A 19,588-nucleotide genomic window follows, 5' to 3' on the forward strand; every position below is an offset into this window, starting at 1 on the left:
AACCCAGGGAGGTGTCCCAGTCGAGAGGGAGTACTAACTGAGAAGAACCAGAGGACTACCTAAGCCATGGACTTCTATTTCCTTCCCTGAGATAAGGTACTCTGGACTGGCCAAAGGGGGAAGGAAGGAAGGACTGTCTGTGGGTGATTTTAGGGACTTTGGGATTTTGGTAAAGACATTAGGTCACTACTTTAAGTTTGTATAGCATTAAATGTTTCCTTTCCTTTTCACGAATCTCTGGCATTGAGAGACGTCTTTCCTCTGGCTGCGGACATAACGGACCCAGGGCCTCTTTCAGTAATAGTATATCATCCCAGGCCCCCCTTGTTGTGTTCTGTAACAAAACCAGTTAGAAGGCTGATGGCATGGTTAAGATCAAAAGTAAGAAGGGGGATGCCTCAACTAAGATGGTGAGGGGCAGGAGGAAGAGAACAAAGAGGCCAAACTGAAAACATATGTCTAAGGCAGCATGAACAGGACAGTGACAAAACAAGGAAGAGAGATGCGTCAATCAAGGATTTTATAGTGAATCCTTCTTTTTGTACTACTATCCCAGAGTAAATTACAGCAACTACATGAGTCTGTGGAACCTCTTCTTGGGTAGAATTTAAAGACTATTCCATTTCATGAAATCTTCAGAATGTGAAAGCGGTAAGTTACAGCCATTCTATACAGAGTATTTATTATAATTCCTATAGTAAAACTTCAAAAGACGGTGATCACACTTATCCACCACAATGGCTCAGTTTCTTTTTGAGAAGCAGCAAGGGAGGAAGGTATTATTCAAGGTCCATACTATAAGCTGCCTTCTGTGCCTCTCCATCATGTAGCAAGGCAGCCAATTATTGCTGCCTTGGCACCCCCTAATGGCCAAAGGAAAAAAAAAAATTGTAATCAATGAACTTGAACGTTTTTCTCCAAAACTGTTTTCACCTTTACCGTAGGTGAACAGATTCATGAACTCACTGTACATACACAGACCTCAAAAACGAGTGATAAAGCAAGGTGTACAAATATTGGAATCACACCATAAAACTATCCTTTTGAAAACTATGTATTGTTTATGAATATACATGTTGACATATGTATTAGTCAAGTATAAACACATAGACAGGAAAGCTAAACCCTGAATTTATGAGAGTGGTTCTCTCTCAGGAGGCAGGGGGTAGGGAATGGCTCAGGAGACTGGGTACAGTGGAAACCTCAAGTGTCTGTAAGATTTCAGTTCTTTAAAGAGATGGGGCAAATGAAAGGCAATGGCATTTACGAATTCTGAGTAATGGGTACATGCGGGCCTGCTATATTATTCTCTGTATTTTCTGTATTTTAATCATGAAAAAAATTAAAGAAAACAGCAGTTTTGAAGTCACTTCAATTATCAGATGCCTAAAAAGAAACTGCTAAGTTATTTCAAAACCATCAACACTCCTTTTAAGGAAGTCCTTTTAAATTCCAAATGGTTTCCAATATTACACAGCTGCTAGTAGTGAAAAAAAAAAAGGTAGCATCCTCCCTGCTCTGGCTGGGTTGCTCATGCCTAGGTTATGGGTTTGATGCCAGGTCAGGGCACATATGGGAGGCAACCAATCAATGTTTCTCTCTCTCCCTTCCTCTCTCTGAAATCAATAAACATATGGTCATGTGAGGATTGAAAAAAAATATTGGGATCCTCCCTTGTTTAAAATAAAAAGTGAAAGAGATAGGTGTGAACGTTTTCGAGTCCAAACTTTTTCCATCAAATGTGTCATATTAAACTCCACCTGCTTTTCCTGTTACCCCCTCAGTCCAGGCATTCATTACACCATATCCTAATTATCGTAACAGTCTCTTAAGTGGGCCTCTCTGCCTGTGGTCTCCTCACTTCCAAATTAATCCCACAGACCATTCTTTATAAATTACTGCCTATGCTTTTGATACATCATTCTCCTGTTTAAAAACTTAAAATGGTTCCCCAGTGCCTACCCCATCAAGCGAAATGCCTTTCCTTGGCTTCCAAGGCCGCCTATAAGTTAGACTCACTGCCACATAGCCAACTTGATTTTGTTTCTGCTATACACACTGCCTCTACTTTAACAGGAGACTCTCCAATTAACACTGTACATGCTGTGCTTCCCCCTGCTGGAAATACCCTGCTCAAAGTTCTCTGCTTATTCAAATTCTGCATTATGAGAGTTTCAGCTCAGGCCTTACTTTTCACTTCTCCAACACAAAATGAGTTCTTTCTCTATGTACTTTAATTTTTGGGGGGGGCAGAGAGAGAGAGAGATAGAGATGGATGATATGGATTTGTTGTTCCATTTACTGAGGCATTCATTGGTTGACTTTTGTATATGCCCTGACCAGAGATCAAATCCACGACCTTAGAGTATTGGGACAATGCTCTAACCAACTGAGATACCCAGCCAGGGCCTCTGTGCTGTTTCTGAATCAGGACGCCTTGTGAGAACACTTTAAATCTGCTCTCTTAGCCACAGGCCTGCACTGCACAGATGGGTTTAAGACTATGTATCAAATGCAAAGTGCACTCTGTATTTTGAGAGAGTCTAGAGCTCTGACATTGTCAGAAAACATTCATGTGCCTTCCACCCACCAAGCACAAGCAACAACAACAAATTCACATGGATCTCAATGCTTTCCAATTTTTCCATATCACTTGAAAAAAACAATTTCACTTTGTCTCTCCAACTAGTTTTTAAGCTCCTTGAAAATGAGGAGCAAACCTTATACTAGTTCTGAAAGACAATGTAGGGCACAAAGCTAAAATATGTAAGATGTTCCACAACAAACTTGCTGTAGTTATCCTCTCAAATTAAGAGATTAGTAGAAAGAAAACTAGGATTTGATTTCCAAGTCTCAGTGTGTGATACCTCCCATTTTCTATAAGCACATTCACTTCTGGGTCTTTAAAATATGATCTTTTGATATACATATATCCAAATGAATCATTTATCCCCAAGTCTAGGCAACTGAAGCATGTGTACCTGTTTCTGGGGTCAGAATGAAATATTATCGGTGAGAACTGCTAAGCAACTAAAAACACCATGTTAACTGTAATTTCAACAGAGGGAGAAGAAAGGAGAGAATTATATCCCTAACACAATGGAAATCTCCACTACCCATGCCTTCAAAATATTTCAGTACACATTTCAGTCCTGGTAGTTATGAGGGACCTAATTGCCAATGCTTTTTCCGAAGTTCATTTTGACTTGAAATTGTCTCAAAATAGCAGCAAATGTTGACTCTACTCATTTTACATTTAATTAATCATCATTTATCTTTCAGTCAAAATCCTATCTAAATGGTAAAACGATTTGAAGATGAAGCATTTCTGCTGGTTTCAGGTTACTGAACTTGTACACATTTAATACATATTAGTAAAGGATTTACTCATCGATGCAACACTTGCTGAGTGCCCATTATGGAATGATAGAAACACTAATAGTTAAGTGTGTGAACTCTGCAGCACAACAGATATTGGTTCAAACACGAGTTCATCCACTTAATAATAGCTTGTGTGACCTTTGGGAAAATTATTTAATCTAATCAAGCCTCATTTTTTTTACCTGTACAGTTGGGATAATATCTACTTCTCAGGTTTACTAGAAGGATTAATGAGATGCTGCTGGTAATACAGTTAGGGCACTATATGGTACAAAGTACAGCAAATATCACGGCTGTGTTGAACAATGTGCTGTACATGGAAGTGAAGAGGATAAAAAACAAAGTTTCCATTCTAGCTCGGAAGACAGACATGCATAAGGATGATTTTTAAGTTATTCACATTCTTTACTAATAAACAGCAAGAGAACATAATACAAATCCAAGTATTAAGGTTACCTTTTGCTTTAGCATCAGGAAATGTTGTGCTATCTCTTGTGTCATAGGAAAATGAGATATTTTCAATTGAATAAGTAGACACCTGCTTTGTGAAATTCACAGTCCAGGAGAAACCAGATCCAAATTGCACCTCAATTCTGGGACCATTCTGACCATCCCCACAGAAGCTTCCATTGTATGTTGCATTGACAAAGTCTGAAATGGTCACGGTTTTCTAAAAGAAAAAGAAGTTTGATTGGTGGATGACTGGATAAAGAAGATGTGGTACATATATACAATGGAATACTACACAGCCATAAAATAGATGAAATACTGCCATTTGCGACAACATGGATGAATCTTGACAGCATTATGCTAAGTGAAGTAAGTCAGGTGGAAAATGACAAAAACCATGAAATTTCTCTCATGTATGGAACATAAAATAAAATAAAATGTAACTAACAAAACAAAAATAAGCTCACAGATACAGACAACAGAATGGTATGGAGGAGAGCAAAGTGGGGAAAGGGGGCCAGATATATGGTGATGGAAGGAAACTACACTTTGGGTAGTGAGCACACAATGCAATATACAGATGTTGTATTATAATTTTGTGCACTTGAAACTTATGTTATTAGACAATGTTACCTCAATAAATTTAATAGTAATATAAATAAATAATTAAATACATACAGACATAAATAAAAGAGATGGAGCTGAGAAGAAGTTTGGGGGTAAGGAACACACAGGGAGTAATGAGCACCAAGCAGTCCCGCAGGATGTACCAGTCAGTTTACATCACACATCCTCCATGGCTAGGTGGCCCTTTGTCTGATTTGCTGTGTAAACCAGTCTCAGATTCCTCATCTACACACCAATCCTCTGCACAAATTAATGTACTGTGTCTAAAAGGAAAAGGAAAACTGGCCTGAACTTCTGTTGATTTTTTTTAAAAAATCAGGTTGTACACAAGCAGGACCTTAACTAAAAGAAAATAAAAAGGCAAAGGGATTGAGAAGTACCACCAAAGAGGGAGATTTTTAATAGCAAGCTATTAAAAAGGGGACAAGCTTTGATGTTAGTTCATGTTAAAAATATTACAGAGGTAGTTAGGACACCATAGAGTCTTCAGATCATTTGCCCTTAAGCAACTGCAAAAAACACTTCAAAGAACCAATGAATTAATGAACCAATGAATTATTCTTTTCCACACTAAGAATACCATCAAGTATGAATGTTTAAAAAACTCACAAAATTTAAGCGTTAGGTCAGTTAACATATGAAATCTTACTTGAATAAATGTAGGTAAAGGAGAAAAAGAGTAGAATTAAATTCCTGCTATAAAATTCAAAGAAAAGTAAAAATACTTACATAATTTTTGCTTGCAGTCTCATAGCGTATTGTGAAATTCATCTGCCATTTTGCATAAAGGCAAGTAGCGTTTTCTGCATTCATCAAATTAAGTTCTAATGCATAAGATGAGACAGCTCCTAGATAAAGAGTAAGATTTTAAAATTGTACTACAAAAACATATATAAAACAAGCTTTACCCACTACTGAAGTTCAACCAGCTCTAAAATAAAACAAATATTTTTAATAGATATGGTATCTTGGTGATTATTCTTTCTTGTATTTTTAGTGGAATGCTATTGATAAAGTTAGCATTACTTCTTCCCTTGAGAGTGGTTACTCAACCTTAGGTAATGGCACAGACTGGTGACATTTCCCTTTTGCATCCTAATAGTAATTCCCACACTCATCTGTGCCTCACTAGTTTTGTTGTAGGCTAGTATAGTTTGTCTGTTCAGATTTTTGTCCTTTAAGGTAAATGAGGTAAGGAGACACTTGAAAAGGGTCTTGTTAAACTCCTGTTTCTCTCAAACCAGCTCATGGAACTTTCTCTGCAAAAATTAAAGACAGATCTGATGTTCTGTGGTCTTGCTGCCTTAAAGCCTGTCACAAACTACGTGAAGTATGACACACAGATGTCTTTGCAAACTACTTTCTTTTGATGTGAAGAGGTGGGATTTCACAGTATGTGTACCATGTGAGCAAAGGAGCAGAGTTGCAAAAGTTGTTCCACCCATAATTTTTATAGATGGAATATTGGTTCATCACTTTGTTTCACTTTAAAATCCAATTGATCAGTTCATAGCAGCACAATTTACAATAGCCAAGTGCTAGAAGCAACCTAAGTGCTCATCAGTAAATGAATGGATCAAAAGACTATGGTACATTTACACCGTGGAATACTCCACAGCAGAAAGAAGGAGCTCCTACCCTTTGTGACAGCATGGATGGAACCAGAAAGCATTATGCTAAGTGAAATAAGCCAGGTGGTGAAAGACAAATACCATATGCTCTCACCTATAAGTGGAACCTAATCAACAAAACAAACAAGCAGGCAAAACATAACCAGAGACACTGAAATTAAAAACAATCTGACAGTAACTAGAGCGGAGGATGAGAGGGGATAATGGAGGGAAGGGTTTTCAGTAACAACTATAAAGGACACATGGACAAAACCAAAGGGGGTGGAATCAGGGGAGGGAGGTGGGAATGGCTGGGTTAGGAGGGGAGTGATGTGGGGGGAGCAGATAACTGTACTTGAACAATAATAAAATAAAAAAATAAGAAATAAAAAAAATCCAATTGATTAGAAAGGCTGATGGATCCTTTGACATGGACTCAAAGTCACTTCCTACATTCTCAAACTGTTACCTCTTTATGAGGCAGAGAAAACCATACAGAGACAGAAAAGCCTTGAGGCTTTTCCACTAACCCGACTCAGAGCTACACTAGGGTAAACACAGGGAGAACATTACCTTATTACACTGGAGAGCCAGAGGACTCAAGGTACTATATGCTGGCAATCATTCCAGCAGTGTCAATGATGGGCAACTATCTAAGGATTTTCTTCAGTGTCTCACACATTACCCAAGAAATGAGCTGTTTTTCCTGTTAAGATAGCTGCAGATCCTTTAATGATATCTGAGCAAATCAGCATCATCTACAAGCAGGGACATGCTATAGACAACAGAGAATAAAGTCCTAAGAGGAATACTAAGAAGGCGTGCCTCAGCAACACACAAAAGCCTGTATCCGGCTTCAGAGCCTGGGCTGCCTTGCCAAGCCTGTATATTATGCTAAATCTTGCGGTTACTGACAGTGCCTGAAAGTACAGGCTAAGGCTTGAAAAGGCCTTGCGAGGCCTAAGTAGGTTTTACAGCCATTCTTTTCTAAGTACAATATGGAATGGAGCAGTCATCACTGATCCAAGCCTACCCAGTAGTAGGGCTGAGAACTCCAGGTCATAATTTTTCTAATGAACTGGAGGCCTGCTTCTTATATGCTGTCTCTTTCAGTCTTGTTTAAAGTCTCTAGCTTTAACATAGTCTCCCTGTATTCAAAGCATTCAAAACTATTAGGAATTACCAAAAGAAGCCTCACATGGATTAATCATTTGCTTTTCAAGGATGTTACAGTAATAGAAAGAGCATAAAATAATGATATTATTGGGGGCCGAGGTGAAGCTTTATGAAGCAGAAGGTACAGATTGTGGTCCAAATTTTCCACTACATTAAATTTGCCACTACATTAGAGCTGAGATCTGACAACACCCCTGAAGGCTCTGGCATATTTGTTCCAGGCAATTCACGTTCTCTCTCCCTGTGAGAGCTATTCCTTCCACAGACTTTACTTCACTGTTGGGTCTGTATCTCCAACTACACAGGGCTGCTTTTACTCAAAGACCTACTACCTCAAACTATTCAAAACTAAACTTCCAAACTCAAATTCTAAAACTAAACTTAACTCTTCCACTTCCTCCAAACCAGTCAGTCTCCTTCCCAGCCTCTCCAACTCAAGCTCAAAAGTATGAGAATTACTTCCTACTTCCCTTTCTTCAGTAAGTCCTATTGATTTTTCCCCTCTATCTTCATCTTTTATTTCTACTCCCAATCCAGCACCCAACCCCTAAATTACTAGACATCTCCTAAAAGTGCTCCCAGATTAATGGTCCTTGAATACCTCTTCCTCTCGGACACTTTCTTGTTCACGAACTTCTACTGGCTCCAAAACTCCCATATTAAATTTGAATTCCTCTGCCAGGCTTTCAAAGTAATCCATATTTTTTCCCACCCTATCCCTTCAACTTTTCTCAAACCATTTTCCCAGAACACACCCTCTGATCTGGTTGAACTTGTTCTACTGGACCCACTTGCCACCTTAGAGTCAACCTCTACCCTTGACATTGTACCTAACATTTGAAATTGACTCTCTTCTACTGACGTAAATGTTAACCTCGGAAGGATTTCCTCTGAAACACCCACTCCACTACTTGCTTTTAAAAACAATTTCTGGCAGATACTGCTGCATAGTTTAAAAGCTAAAAATGTCAGATATTTGCTTTCCTCCCTTGCAGCAAGGATGAGATCTTGTGCTAGGCTCTACCTAACAAAGGCATCCACACCAGATTTTGAATAGGAGAGCTGGGGAATGGAGCCAGGAATGTAACTATTACCCCCAGGTGGAAGTAGCTATATCAGGATCAAGCTCCCAGGGAACAAAGCAAACAGAGCTGGTTCGCTGCACCAGTGGCTGTGGCCAGTGGTGCAAGCTGCAGTTCACTGATTGGCAGTGGAAATGCTGCTCAGGAACATGATTTGGGATATTAAACCAGACACTGGGATATATAGCCAGGAACTCCAGTAATTCTGCACTACCCAATATGCATATTTTCTAAAGGACAATTTTATTGACATGCAACATGCACATGGAAAAATGCACAGCATAACATATGGAAGGGAAAAGTATACATAATATTAAATATACGACTCAAAGATTTTTCACAAACTGAACCCACTTGTGACAGGAAACAACATTCCAAGTATTCCCATTACCATTTCCCTCCCAAAGGTATCCATTATCTTGACTTCTAACAGGATAGGTGAGTTTTGCCTCATTTTCCACTTGATATAAATGAAATCACTTACTATGCTCTCTTTTTGCATTCATTAATAATGTTTGTGAGATTCACCTTGATTGTTAACTACAGTTTGTCCATTCTCATTCTGTATGTATAGCATTCTATCACTGGATGGCTACTCCACTACTCATCTATGCTACTGTTGATGGGCATTTGGATAGTTTCTAGTTTGGTCCTATTACAAAGGGACACATCGGTGAACCCATGTGTATGTGTGTCTGTTGGGTATATACATAAGAATGAAATTGTGGAGTCAAAGTATATGCATGTTCCCCAATATCTTTTTAATAAATTCCTTTCTGCTTAAAAAGCAACCAGATTTTATTTATCTTGCCTACAGTTAAGAACCTGGACTGATATACTATCCATTTTTCAGCCATTTTCTGCACAAAGATTTCCTTGATTATAAAAGCCCTGGAGGGGCAGTCATAGTGCATATCCCAACATTTCAGTACATCTCATCCTATCGTGGATTATTCAGTTATTTTATGCCTGCAAGCCCTGTGTTCCCTATTGTCATAAGCTCCAAAACAGTTTTCAGCTGTTACTTTGCAACAGACTGATAAGCCATGGTAAATTATAGCATGCAACAAGTAATTTGTTACCTAATAAAAAAAATACCAAAGTCTGTGAATGAATGATATGCATGGATTCAAGATTCCCTTTTGATGCTGTCTCTGCAACTTGTTTGAATTCCAATATGCCCCGTTAAACAGATGATCTTATCCATGCCACAGCCCCTAGGAGTTTGTCTTTTATATGAATGTCATCCATCATGGGTGTCATGGTGGGGAAAATTATGTCTATTACCTCTACTCTATCTCCTATCATTCCTAGTAGTGCTGAATACATATTAGATTCTCAATAAATACTGATTGATTATATCGAGGTAAAAATACCCTGCAATAAGGACCTGAAATACAGCTTTATCTAATTACAGGAAGGCCAGTCTTTTAGTTCTTCCAAATCATGAACCCGACTTATCAGTCTTCTGGATACTCCTTCAACTCCCCATGTCAGTTTTCTGAACAAATTCTGACATGGATTCCAATCTAGGAATAATGCTTTTCTCATAAGGCAAGTTTATAGTTGAAACATTTACACTTTGGTAAAAAAATCTCCAGCAAGCCATTTCCATCCTTATTTCTGTGTTTAATTTTAGAACCAAACCATTTTTGTTTAAAGTGATTTATGCCATTAAAAAACCACAGCTGAATATATCCTACAGTGTGTAATTATAGAGCTGAGAGTTTATTCTCCAAACAAAAGATAAAGGCAATCCTCAAAATCGACTTTCTCAAATTCAAATATCCTCTCAATTTTATTTCCAAAGAGATCATTTCTAGGTTCTTTTAGAGCTCAGAACTTATTTCCTGAACCATAAGATACTACAAAAAATGCCTAGGTTTTTACAAGCCTGTTTGACCCAATGTAGCTGAAAAACACACATTTGTAAACAAGATGGGGTGGGTGGGAGCATAATACCGATGGTAAAGCAAAACAAAAACCAAACAATGATCTAAGTGGTAAGGTGATTAAGAGCCCCATCCCTGGAGTTGAAGAGCTAGAATTCAAATTAGGCCATCCAATTTACTGGCTGAGAGACTCTGGGCAAGTTAACCTTGTGAGAATTGCAGTGTGTGTATTTCTCTAATAAGTTCTTCAAAAGCATGTAAACCCTTCAGAGCTAAGAGAACTTTGCCAAGCAAGCTAGAGGTTCTAGCTTACAAGTTTCCCTTCTAGTAAACACAGCACCTAAAGGGATTCTTCCCAACTTTTAGGTATATGTTTATTTCATCATATTAATTTATGGATTCTTGTCCTCATAGTTATCAATTCAGAATGATGTTGAGCAAAGCGTCTTAGAAAAGAACAGGACATAGGCACATACTATCTATTTACTCTTTCTTTTCCATTCATAGGTTTGTTAAGTCAGATCAACAGTTCCTCATTTACATATAATTCCTCACAACTCCTAACAATAGGTACAATCATCACATTCAGTTGCTGATACTCTTGATTTCTGGTAAATCTCTTAAAAAAGAAAATAATGATTTCAAGCTACAAAATAATTTAATTTTTTTAAGGTCAGGGAGTGGGTAAGGAAGTAAGATTCAACACTATTCAACTAATGGTTTGTTGCTGAGTGGTATCTGGGAGACTTTCAGAACAGTCTTACAACACAAAGCAGGATACCAGCAAGTACTTAAAAAGTGTGTTTTTGGATTGGAGGTCTCTGATCACTGTAATATGAAATCATGATCAGAATGCTTTTGTCACTACATGCGGAAGAGCAGCCTTCCTGCACCAACAGATCACTTAAGTCAGGTGCAGTACTGTGAAATAATCCTTGATCACAAATTCCACCCAAGAATATAAAGGAAGAAAACTGCATTCATGGGAAATATTTGAATATCTATAATCCTATCAGATGTGATAACCAATGACTAATGGACAAATAATAAGCCGGCCTTTCCAGTAGCTCTATTACAGTTATAATAAATTTAGCAGAACCATGAAATCAAAGTTATCAGTTTAACCAAATGTGGTACAGCTACAGAAAAATCACAATGCTTTCATTCCCTTTTAAATCACCTCCAAAAGGAGACAGGTTGGTTCTTTGTGAAAACCAAAGACTTCCTTGTTCTTCATGTTAACTTTCACTACTATGTAGGTATATCTGAAGGGTTATAGGTAAGATACTAGCATTATTATATTAGTTTATACTTCAGTAACTTGGTTTATAATTATCTGCACTACTTAGCACTGATTTTGAAGTTCTTAATCTGAAGACACACACACACACACACACAAAAAAAACTTCTTGTAAAACATAATTTAAGATTCAAAAAGAGTAAGGAGACTAAGCAGGTGTGGTTCACCATCATATACCCAGTGCCCACCAATGAATACCCTCAACAAAAATTTGCAGAAGGTTAAATATGTACCCAGCCCTGTGCTAGGTAGGCATGGGGAAGTAAAAGTACACAAGATAGTCTCCACTCTCAGGAACCAATACCATAGGGGAGACTTGACTAGTACCGTTAGGAAAAAAAAGAGTAGGAAATAGGCTAGTGTAATAACCTAAGAATTCGGGAAAGTCAAGATTTACTCCTATTCCCCCAGATGCTCACCTGGCTGGCCTCCTTCCAACAGAAATGCCACACAAAAATGGAAGGCCTTCTGATCCCATCACCCACTCCTATCATCTGCTCATTCCTCTTCTACATTACCTGCTGCATTTCTTCAGAGCGCCTACCACTATCTGAAATTCTATTATTTACCTGCTGAGCTGTCTTCTACTGCTAAAATGCAAGCTTCCTGAGAGCAGAGCCCTCATTTGTTGTTCCCATTGTTCTATCTATCCCTTTCACCTAGTGCGGTGGCTGGTACACAATAGGCATTTAATAAACATTTGTGGGAAGGATAGGCTCCAATCAGTGAACCACACACTTAGGATATTTCTATGAGGTTTTTCACTCCCAGCAAAGCCTTAATCCTATAAAAACCAGAAGTCACTAGTTATAAGAATCAATAACCACAGAATTCTGAAATCTCTGATGTCACAGAAAAGGAACACAGTTAGGCAATGATGCTAGGAAACGACATTCATTTAGCATTCTCTTTATAATGCCTGTATATGGCTCTTCTCCAAAAAGTTCTCTAGTCAGTTACAATTGAAATAAGTATCAGCAAAATTTAATTTCTCTGAAAAAGACCAATACATAGATTCAGAGAATTATTTTCTATACTTACCCGAAAGCAGCTGTTTTTAAAAAGCAAACTTACTGGTGAAGCTGGGGTAGAGTTATAAAATCACAAAGTGGCATAGCTCAAATGGTAATACTAATGGGACTGTAAATTTGGAAGAGATCATCCTTCAAGGGTACCCTCTGTAGTACTGAGGAACAGCATGAGATCCATAACAGCTACTTTACAAATACTTATTGAATTTTCAAAAACCTATTCTTAGTAGCCATTTTGATACTTAAAAGCAACATGCAAAATTTAACACGCAACTGAAGACCTGCTAAATTTTCAAGACGCAAAACCACATGGAAGGAGTCAGTACACACTGAACCAACAGCTGTTAGAAAAGGCAGCTATATAGAAGAAATGGTTCCTATTTCATCCTGGTACCTTTGAAAAAAATCTGATCTGGGTACATTATTATTTTTCACTCCTCCAAATCCTGTTGTGATCTTGGAAGTGGAGGGAATCAATCTTGGAAACCTTCCAAAAGGATGATTCTAGTTAGTCCCAATCAATAAATGGCAAACTAGCAGATGAGCTGATGGGTTCTTTTATGTTTCTTTTTTCCTGTTTATTTTCTGCAATGAGCAAGCATGGATTTTGTAAAAACAAAACAAAAAAAGCCTTCATCAAAAACAACAAAATTAATGACATGAAAACCAACAAGTAGGACAACTATTTTTTTTTTCACTTTCTCTAAACAATAACAGTGTTGTGTCTGTGCAGATTGAACTGGCAGTGAATTAATTACTGGTTAACAGATGCCTTGGTCAGATGTGTTCTAGTCACTGATAAGGTGCTTTTCTGGTAAACAATCCTCTCTTAGGGTCGCTCACCCCTCAGTAGCATAAAAGCTTTGAATTGTGCTTAAGCAAAGCCTTCACAGCCCCCTTTCAGAAGAGCTACAGAAGAGTTTCCTACAATGTGAGGACAGATCAGGGATTCACAAACATTTATGTCAAGACCCCCTTTACTCTCTCATCCATGAGAACCTCAAAGACCTTTAGCTTATGGCAGTTGTATCTATTGGTATTTGCCATAGAAGTTAAAACTGAGAAGTGAAAAAAACACATCAGAACCACCAAGGTGATGTCATTACTCATTATGTAGCTTCTGGAAAACTCCATTGTACACTGGCGAGAGAATTAGAATGAAAAAGACAAATAACTTCTTATTATTTTTCTGGAAATAGCTTTGATCTGACAGACTCACTCAGCAAAGATCCTTGAGAATCACTAGATTAGACCATCAAGAATCCTTCTATGTTATGGCTCTGTAGGATGATTTATCAGCTTTGGCACTTTTGCCATTCTGAGATAAGATAGTTCTTTTTTGTCGGGGGTGGGGGGCTGTCCTGTGCATTGTAGGATACAGAAGTATCTACACATTAGATGTTAAAAGCAATCCTAGTGGCGACAACCAAAAATGTCTCCAGATACTGCCAAATATCCCCTAACTGAGAATCTACTGTTCTAGTGGGTTGATTTTATTCTACTGAAATGTGACTTATAAGATGTGTACCTCTCACTGTCTTCTCAGGTCCCTAATATATCTATTTCCTCTCCATTCCCATCTGGTCTGTTCCTTCTATTTTTTTTTAATTAAGTCACAAATAACAAGAGCTACTGGGTAGCAACAAACAGGATGGATCAGGTCAGGAATAGACATTCTAGTCAAAGTTCACCTTTCAGGCATTAAACTGGAGGGGGTGTCACAGCACAATCAGCCAATATTTCACCCAGACATCCTGAGGACATGGTTAACCCAATCCTTAGGAAGTTACCTACCCTCCCCCTCTGAAAATCAGGTAATAGGCCAGCTGTATAACAAGGAAGAAAAAGAAAAACTTCTGAAGGCAAAGAGGCATACAAGACTCAGATGCATCCCCCGAACCTCTCATCTGGGAGGTCCTCCCAACTGAAACATCCGGGGATTTTTCTGGCTGGGAGAAGTAGCAAAACTGGTAGAAAACTGACATCTTCAACGCCTCTAAGTCACATACTCACTCCCCACTGAAGTCCCCACCCCTTTACTCTCCAGAGTTTTCTTGCTTGGAAATGGTCCAGGGCACTCTAGGTCCCTTCCCCTTCAAAATTCCAACTATCGAACTCAGGTCCAGCATTCTCATGTCTATAATCACCCTTCCTCCACAGCCTCCAATTCCTACCCACAAAAGCCCCCAACCCTCTCACTGCCCCTCAAAGTCTACTATCATACCTGCTCCCTTCCCCCAAGTTCTTCACGCAGGCAGTCTTTTCCTTCTCCAATTTTCTCTCTTACCCCATACTTTCCCACCCTCTTTAAAAGTCTTCCGTGATCCTAGGAAACCAGGACTTTCCTAACTGTTCCTGCCACCCCACAATCAGCACGTATGGCCCTCCTAAACTCAGTCCTTAGTATCTTCCCCAAAGGACTCTTCCTACCCGATCAGCTCCACTCTTCGCTCTTCCCTACTTACTCCCCTGGCGTCCAGCCCCCCTACCCCCCTTACTTGCCCCTTCTTACTCTCACTGGCCCTTCTTCCCCCTCCATCCCTCGGTCAGGTTTTCTCTAGGTCATTGCTTGCCACATGGGGCAAGCGCCGCCACCCAGTGTCAGTTCAGCCTCTCAACCCCTTCCCCGTGGGACCAGTCCTGCCGGTTGTGGCCTTTGAACTGGGCGCCCCGGGCCCAGGCGGAGGGACTAAGCAGGAGGGCCCAACAACTCACCCAGGACGAGGCAGAGCAGAACAAGCCCCGAGCCGGGTACCGGGGAGAGGCGGAAGCACACCATGACTCTGCAGAGCGGGAGGCGACAAGAGAACACCACCACGGAAAAGGCTCAGGGGAAGGAGAGGAAGACAGTCGCTGACCACCGACCACAGCGCTGCAAAAGCCGGGACTGGGAGCTTCAGCAGGTCATAAGACTAGGGGCGGGGCTCTTTCTTGTCTTCAGCCAATCTCCGTGCTTAAAAGCAGCGAGAGGGGTAGTGATGTAGGGGCGGGTAGGCGGGGCGACCACGCCCTGGCTTTTTGGTTCTAGATCGCCCTTACGTTATTAACAGATATGCGCGGACGGCCTTATCTGAGTTGAAAGAGAGGATGAACTTTTGGGGGACGTCTGTGGTAGAGATTATTTCAGTTCATACTCCTTGAGGAAGAAGAGAATAATTTTAATGGAGCAGAAACCGTTGCTAGGTATCACAACGTACCACATACAAGAATTATACACGATGGTTATCTGAATACTGTTGTTGCCTATGCAGTGCATACTATTAAATGGAGAAGGGAGCTAGGGGGTAGTGCGGAGTCACTAACCGCTAGAGCAGGACGTGGTCTTGAAGTTCACTAAGTTACAACACTGTTTTTCACAAGGGGAAATTGAACTCAGAAAGAGGAAGAGTCTTTTTTTTAAATTTATTTCTTATTTATTTTTTAGGGAGGGAAGGGGGGAGAGAGAGAGAGAGAGAGAAAGAGACATTAATGTGTGGTTGCTGGGGGTTATGGCCTGCAACCCAGGAATGTACCCTGGCTGGGAATCGAACCTGGGACACTTTGGTTCCCAGCCCGTGCTCAATCCACTGAGCTACGCCAGCCAGGGCTCGGAAGAGTCTTTTTTAAATACGGAAAGACAAAAATGAAATATAAATAAAATAGAAAGGTGGGGGAGGGCTCAAAGATCATTCATATTCCTAGTACTCAGACACACTATTTATCTATCCATCCACCATCCTTCCAATTGTTTTCCCTATGCATATATATACATGTAAATATCCTTTAATGAACTAATACTAAACATACCATTTGGTATACTTGACAGTTGAACAGATGAAACCTCAACTATTTAACAAATGAAAACATTCAAAAACTATAAAAATGTTAAATTGGAATAAAGCACTACTTCTCAAATATTAGTTTCCAAAAGAATTATCTGGGGATTTTTAATAACGCACAGATTTCCCAGAGTTTCTGAAATAGTAGATTCTGTCTTTTTGTTTTATTTTGTTCTGTTTTTTGTTTTGTTTTATTTTTGTTTTACCAAAAGCTGTTTGTCAACCCTGGCTGCATGTTGAAATTACTTATGGGGCTTTAAAACTAGAGATGCCGCCTGGGCCTCACCGCTTGAGATTCAGATTCAGTTGGTATGGAGCATCATGTTTTTCTCAAAACTCCAGCTTTACAATTGTAGGATTCTTCAAGAGTAAATGTTCTTTTATTTAACATATACAGAAACAAAGTGTCTCAATGAGTCAAATATCCAGTTTAATGAATTGTTGCCCATAATCTCTTGCAAATGTCATCAAATAAAAAAATGGAACACAGTGAGATAGAGTAGCCTTTTCTGCTCTAATGAAAATACCCCCATCACAACCATTACCCTTGATGAAACAAATGCTGGTTCTCATGAACATGAGACAGAACAATGTTTTGAAAGTGGTAGGTAAATGGTGAGTATTTTGTCAGAAAAAGATAGACTAATGATACTCAGAGCTTTGGTCTGAGCTTTCATATCCACCATTGTTTAATGGTTCCCCCCAAACCTTGTGAAAACTACTTCCTTTTGTATGCACTGTCTCCCTTTGTCCCAGCCCAGTTGAAGGAGCTTTCCCCAGGCCCTTTCTGCAGTAGAGGAAGTGTGTGGGACTAGGGTCGACATTGGAGGAACTCTGGGAAAATCCCTTCCAATCTGAGCTTCATATGTGTTGACTTGATTGTTTACACTGCTGCATCCATGGTGCTTTTATGTGCACCTCCTCTCCTACCATGCCTCACATTTCCTCAGTGGGCAAAATTTCTCAGCAGGCACACACACACTCACATGTATTCCTACCACAATAGGTAGATAATGATTCTTTGGAGCAGCTTTGAGAGCTCATGACTCTTTAGCCAGGGAACAGGGATCAATGGCGGACACTTCCCTCGTGTGAAGACACTGGATGGTGTAAGAAATAATTACCTCACTACAGTTGGTAAATGTTAGACAATGAAATGTGTGGGTCAAGAGAACAGAAAGAATCAGTCCACCCGGCTCAAGCAGAGCCAAACACTAAATGCTGAGAATTCTGGTGGAGAAATATAGGCTATTTTATTATGAATGGTGATGCCCAGGAGAACAGGAAGCTAATGTTCAAAACTCCCAACTCCTCGATGGCATGACAAAGGGCAAAATCACAAAACACTGTGGATTAGGATTTGGGGGTTGTGATCAGAGTTGATTGGTTGGAGGTGAGGTAAGAGTAATAAATAATTTCTTCAGGTCTTGAGGACAGTTTCTGAGGCCCGTTCCTGTCTTCTCCTGTCTGGTTTCACGGGAAAGTAGCCAGAGGTTCAGGAACTGAAACATAACTTAGGTGAAGATGTTATCTTTACCCTGCCAGAGGTTCCAACCTTGTGACATTACTCAAGACTGACTGCCTTGTGAGTTGCTGATTATGGGGATGATAGGTCTCTGAGGGGTATTCACATATATAGAGAGACATATGATTTCTAGAGCTAGGATTTAAAGCTAAATTTAATCAAAATAATAAGGATCCTCGGTTTCAAAGGCATGAAATATGTAGGTCAGAGGAAGGAAATGAACATAAAGATAACTGAGATTTAGAATTTAAAAATGACAAACACTTATTAATTCAATGAATGAGTGTCCTTGAGGTATTAGTGTCACCTACTTGCCATCTTACAATTTTTTTCATCAATGTTTGGTTGCTGGGGGCCATGGCCTGCAACCCAGGCATGTGCCCTGGCTGGGAATCGAACCCGTGATGCTTTGGTTCGCAGCCAGCGCTCAATCCACTGAGCTATGCCAGCCAGGCACGATTTTTTAATGTGTTTTCTTTCTCTGCCATTTTTCCTTTCCTGACTCATTCTCGTTGTAGTTTCTTCTACACACCTTTTTCCTTTCTTCTTCCAATATAGTCCCCTTTTCTGAATAATGCCTCCAAACTGTGGTCATCGCTCAACCCCAACAGACAGGTCACAGTGAGCTAGGGGCCTCCAGCCCTTGAGCTAGAGCTCTCTGGGTGAATGGGGATATGTTATTAGATTTCCCCAGTAGGATTCTTCTCAACCCTCCCCGCAATACCACCACCAAAGATCTGGTCTAACCTGCTTAAAATGAAATGGTTCTCAATTGTGAACATGCATCAAAATTACCAAAAGGTTTTTTTAAAACACAGATTAGTAGGATTCATTATGCAGTTTGAGCAAATCTGGGGTAGGGCACATTAATCTGTGTTTCTACCAACTTCCCAGATGATCTTGATGCTGTTGTCCTGGAAACTACACTGAGTAGCAAGTTCCCAAATTTATATCCGTGATTACCTGCCCTCTGGGGATTAGACTAAGAGGTGGAGGAGAAGGAACTTTCATTAACTTCTGCTGTATTTAAATTTTTACAGCATTTGGATTGTTTCTGTATTAATGATTTTTTAAATTAATTTTAAACAATAATAGTAAATAAGTCATTTAAAATGGAAGTATTTTTAGAAACGTATAAAATCAGCCCTGACAGGTGTAGTTTGGTGGATTAAGCATGGGCTCCGAATCAAAAGGTTACTGGTTTGAATCAAAAGGTTGCCGGTTCAATTCCCAGTCAGGGAGCATGCGTAGGTTGTGGCCCAGGTCTCTAGTGGGGGCACGTGAGAGGTAACCACAGATTGATGTTTCTCTTCTCCTTTTTCCCTCCCTTCCCCTCTCTCTAAAAATAAATAAATAAATAATTTTAAAAATGTATAAAATGAAAGGAAACACACTTCCCCCTCCCTTGGACCCCAGTCCCATTCCTTAAAGTAATGTGTGGTTGCCTCTCACGTGCCCCCACTAGAGACCTGGGCCACAACCTAGTCCCATTTCTGTTAACAGTTTGTTTTTGTATACTCTCAGGAAAAAATCATGCATATATCTGCATAGGTATGTATATTCTTTTTAAAAAAAATTAGAAAAATAGGAGCATACTCTTCTTATTATTTAGTGGCTTACTTTTCTCACTTATTTACATATCTTGAAGATGTTCCCTAAAAGTCATATAGCTGTACTTCATTCTTTTAGATGGCTA

At 39.6% G+C, this 19,588-nt stretch overlaps 1 protein-coding gene across 3 annotated transcripts in view; it reads right to left on the reverse strand.

Moving 5' to 3' along the window:
• The window catches only part of LAMP2 (lysosomal associated membrane protein 2), a 41,125-nt gene extending 25,667 nt beyond the window's left edge, over positions 1-15,458 (reverse strand). For 2 of the 3 annotated variants that reach the window (XM_028522225.2, XM_028522226.2), the window contains exons 1-3: positions 15,265-15,451; positions 5,188-5,306; positions 3,838-4,051 (exon numbers count right to left, since the gene is read on the reverse strand). In XM_028522225.2, the coding sequence (XP_028378026.1) occupies positions 3,838-4,051; positions 5,188-5,306; positions 15,265-15,328 (397 nt within the window). In that variant the 5' untranslated portion in view covers positions 15,329-15,451. Of the gene's footprint in view, positions 1-3,837; positions 4,052-5,187; positions 5,307-15,264 lie in introns of all 3 variants that reach the window. The other variant, XM_028522224.2, reaches the window with a different exon arrangement.
• Between the last annotated feature and the right edge of the window lie 4,130 nt (positions 15,459-19,588).

Source organism: Phyllostomus discolor, chromosome X (assembly GCF_004126475.2).
Source record: "Phyllostomus discolor isolate MPI-MPIP mPhyDis1 chromosome X, mPhyDis1.pri.v3, whole genome shotgun sequence".
Lineage (NCBI taxonomy): Eukaryota > Metazoa > Chordata > Mammalia > Chiroptera > Phyllostomidae > Phyllostomus > Phyllostomus discolor.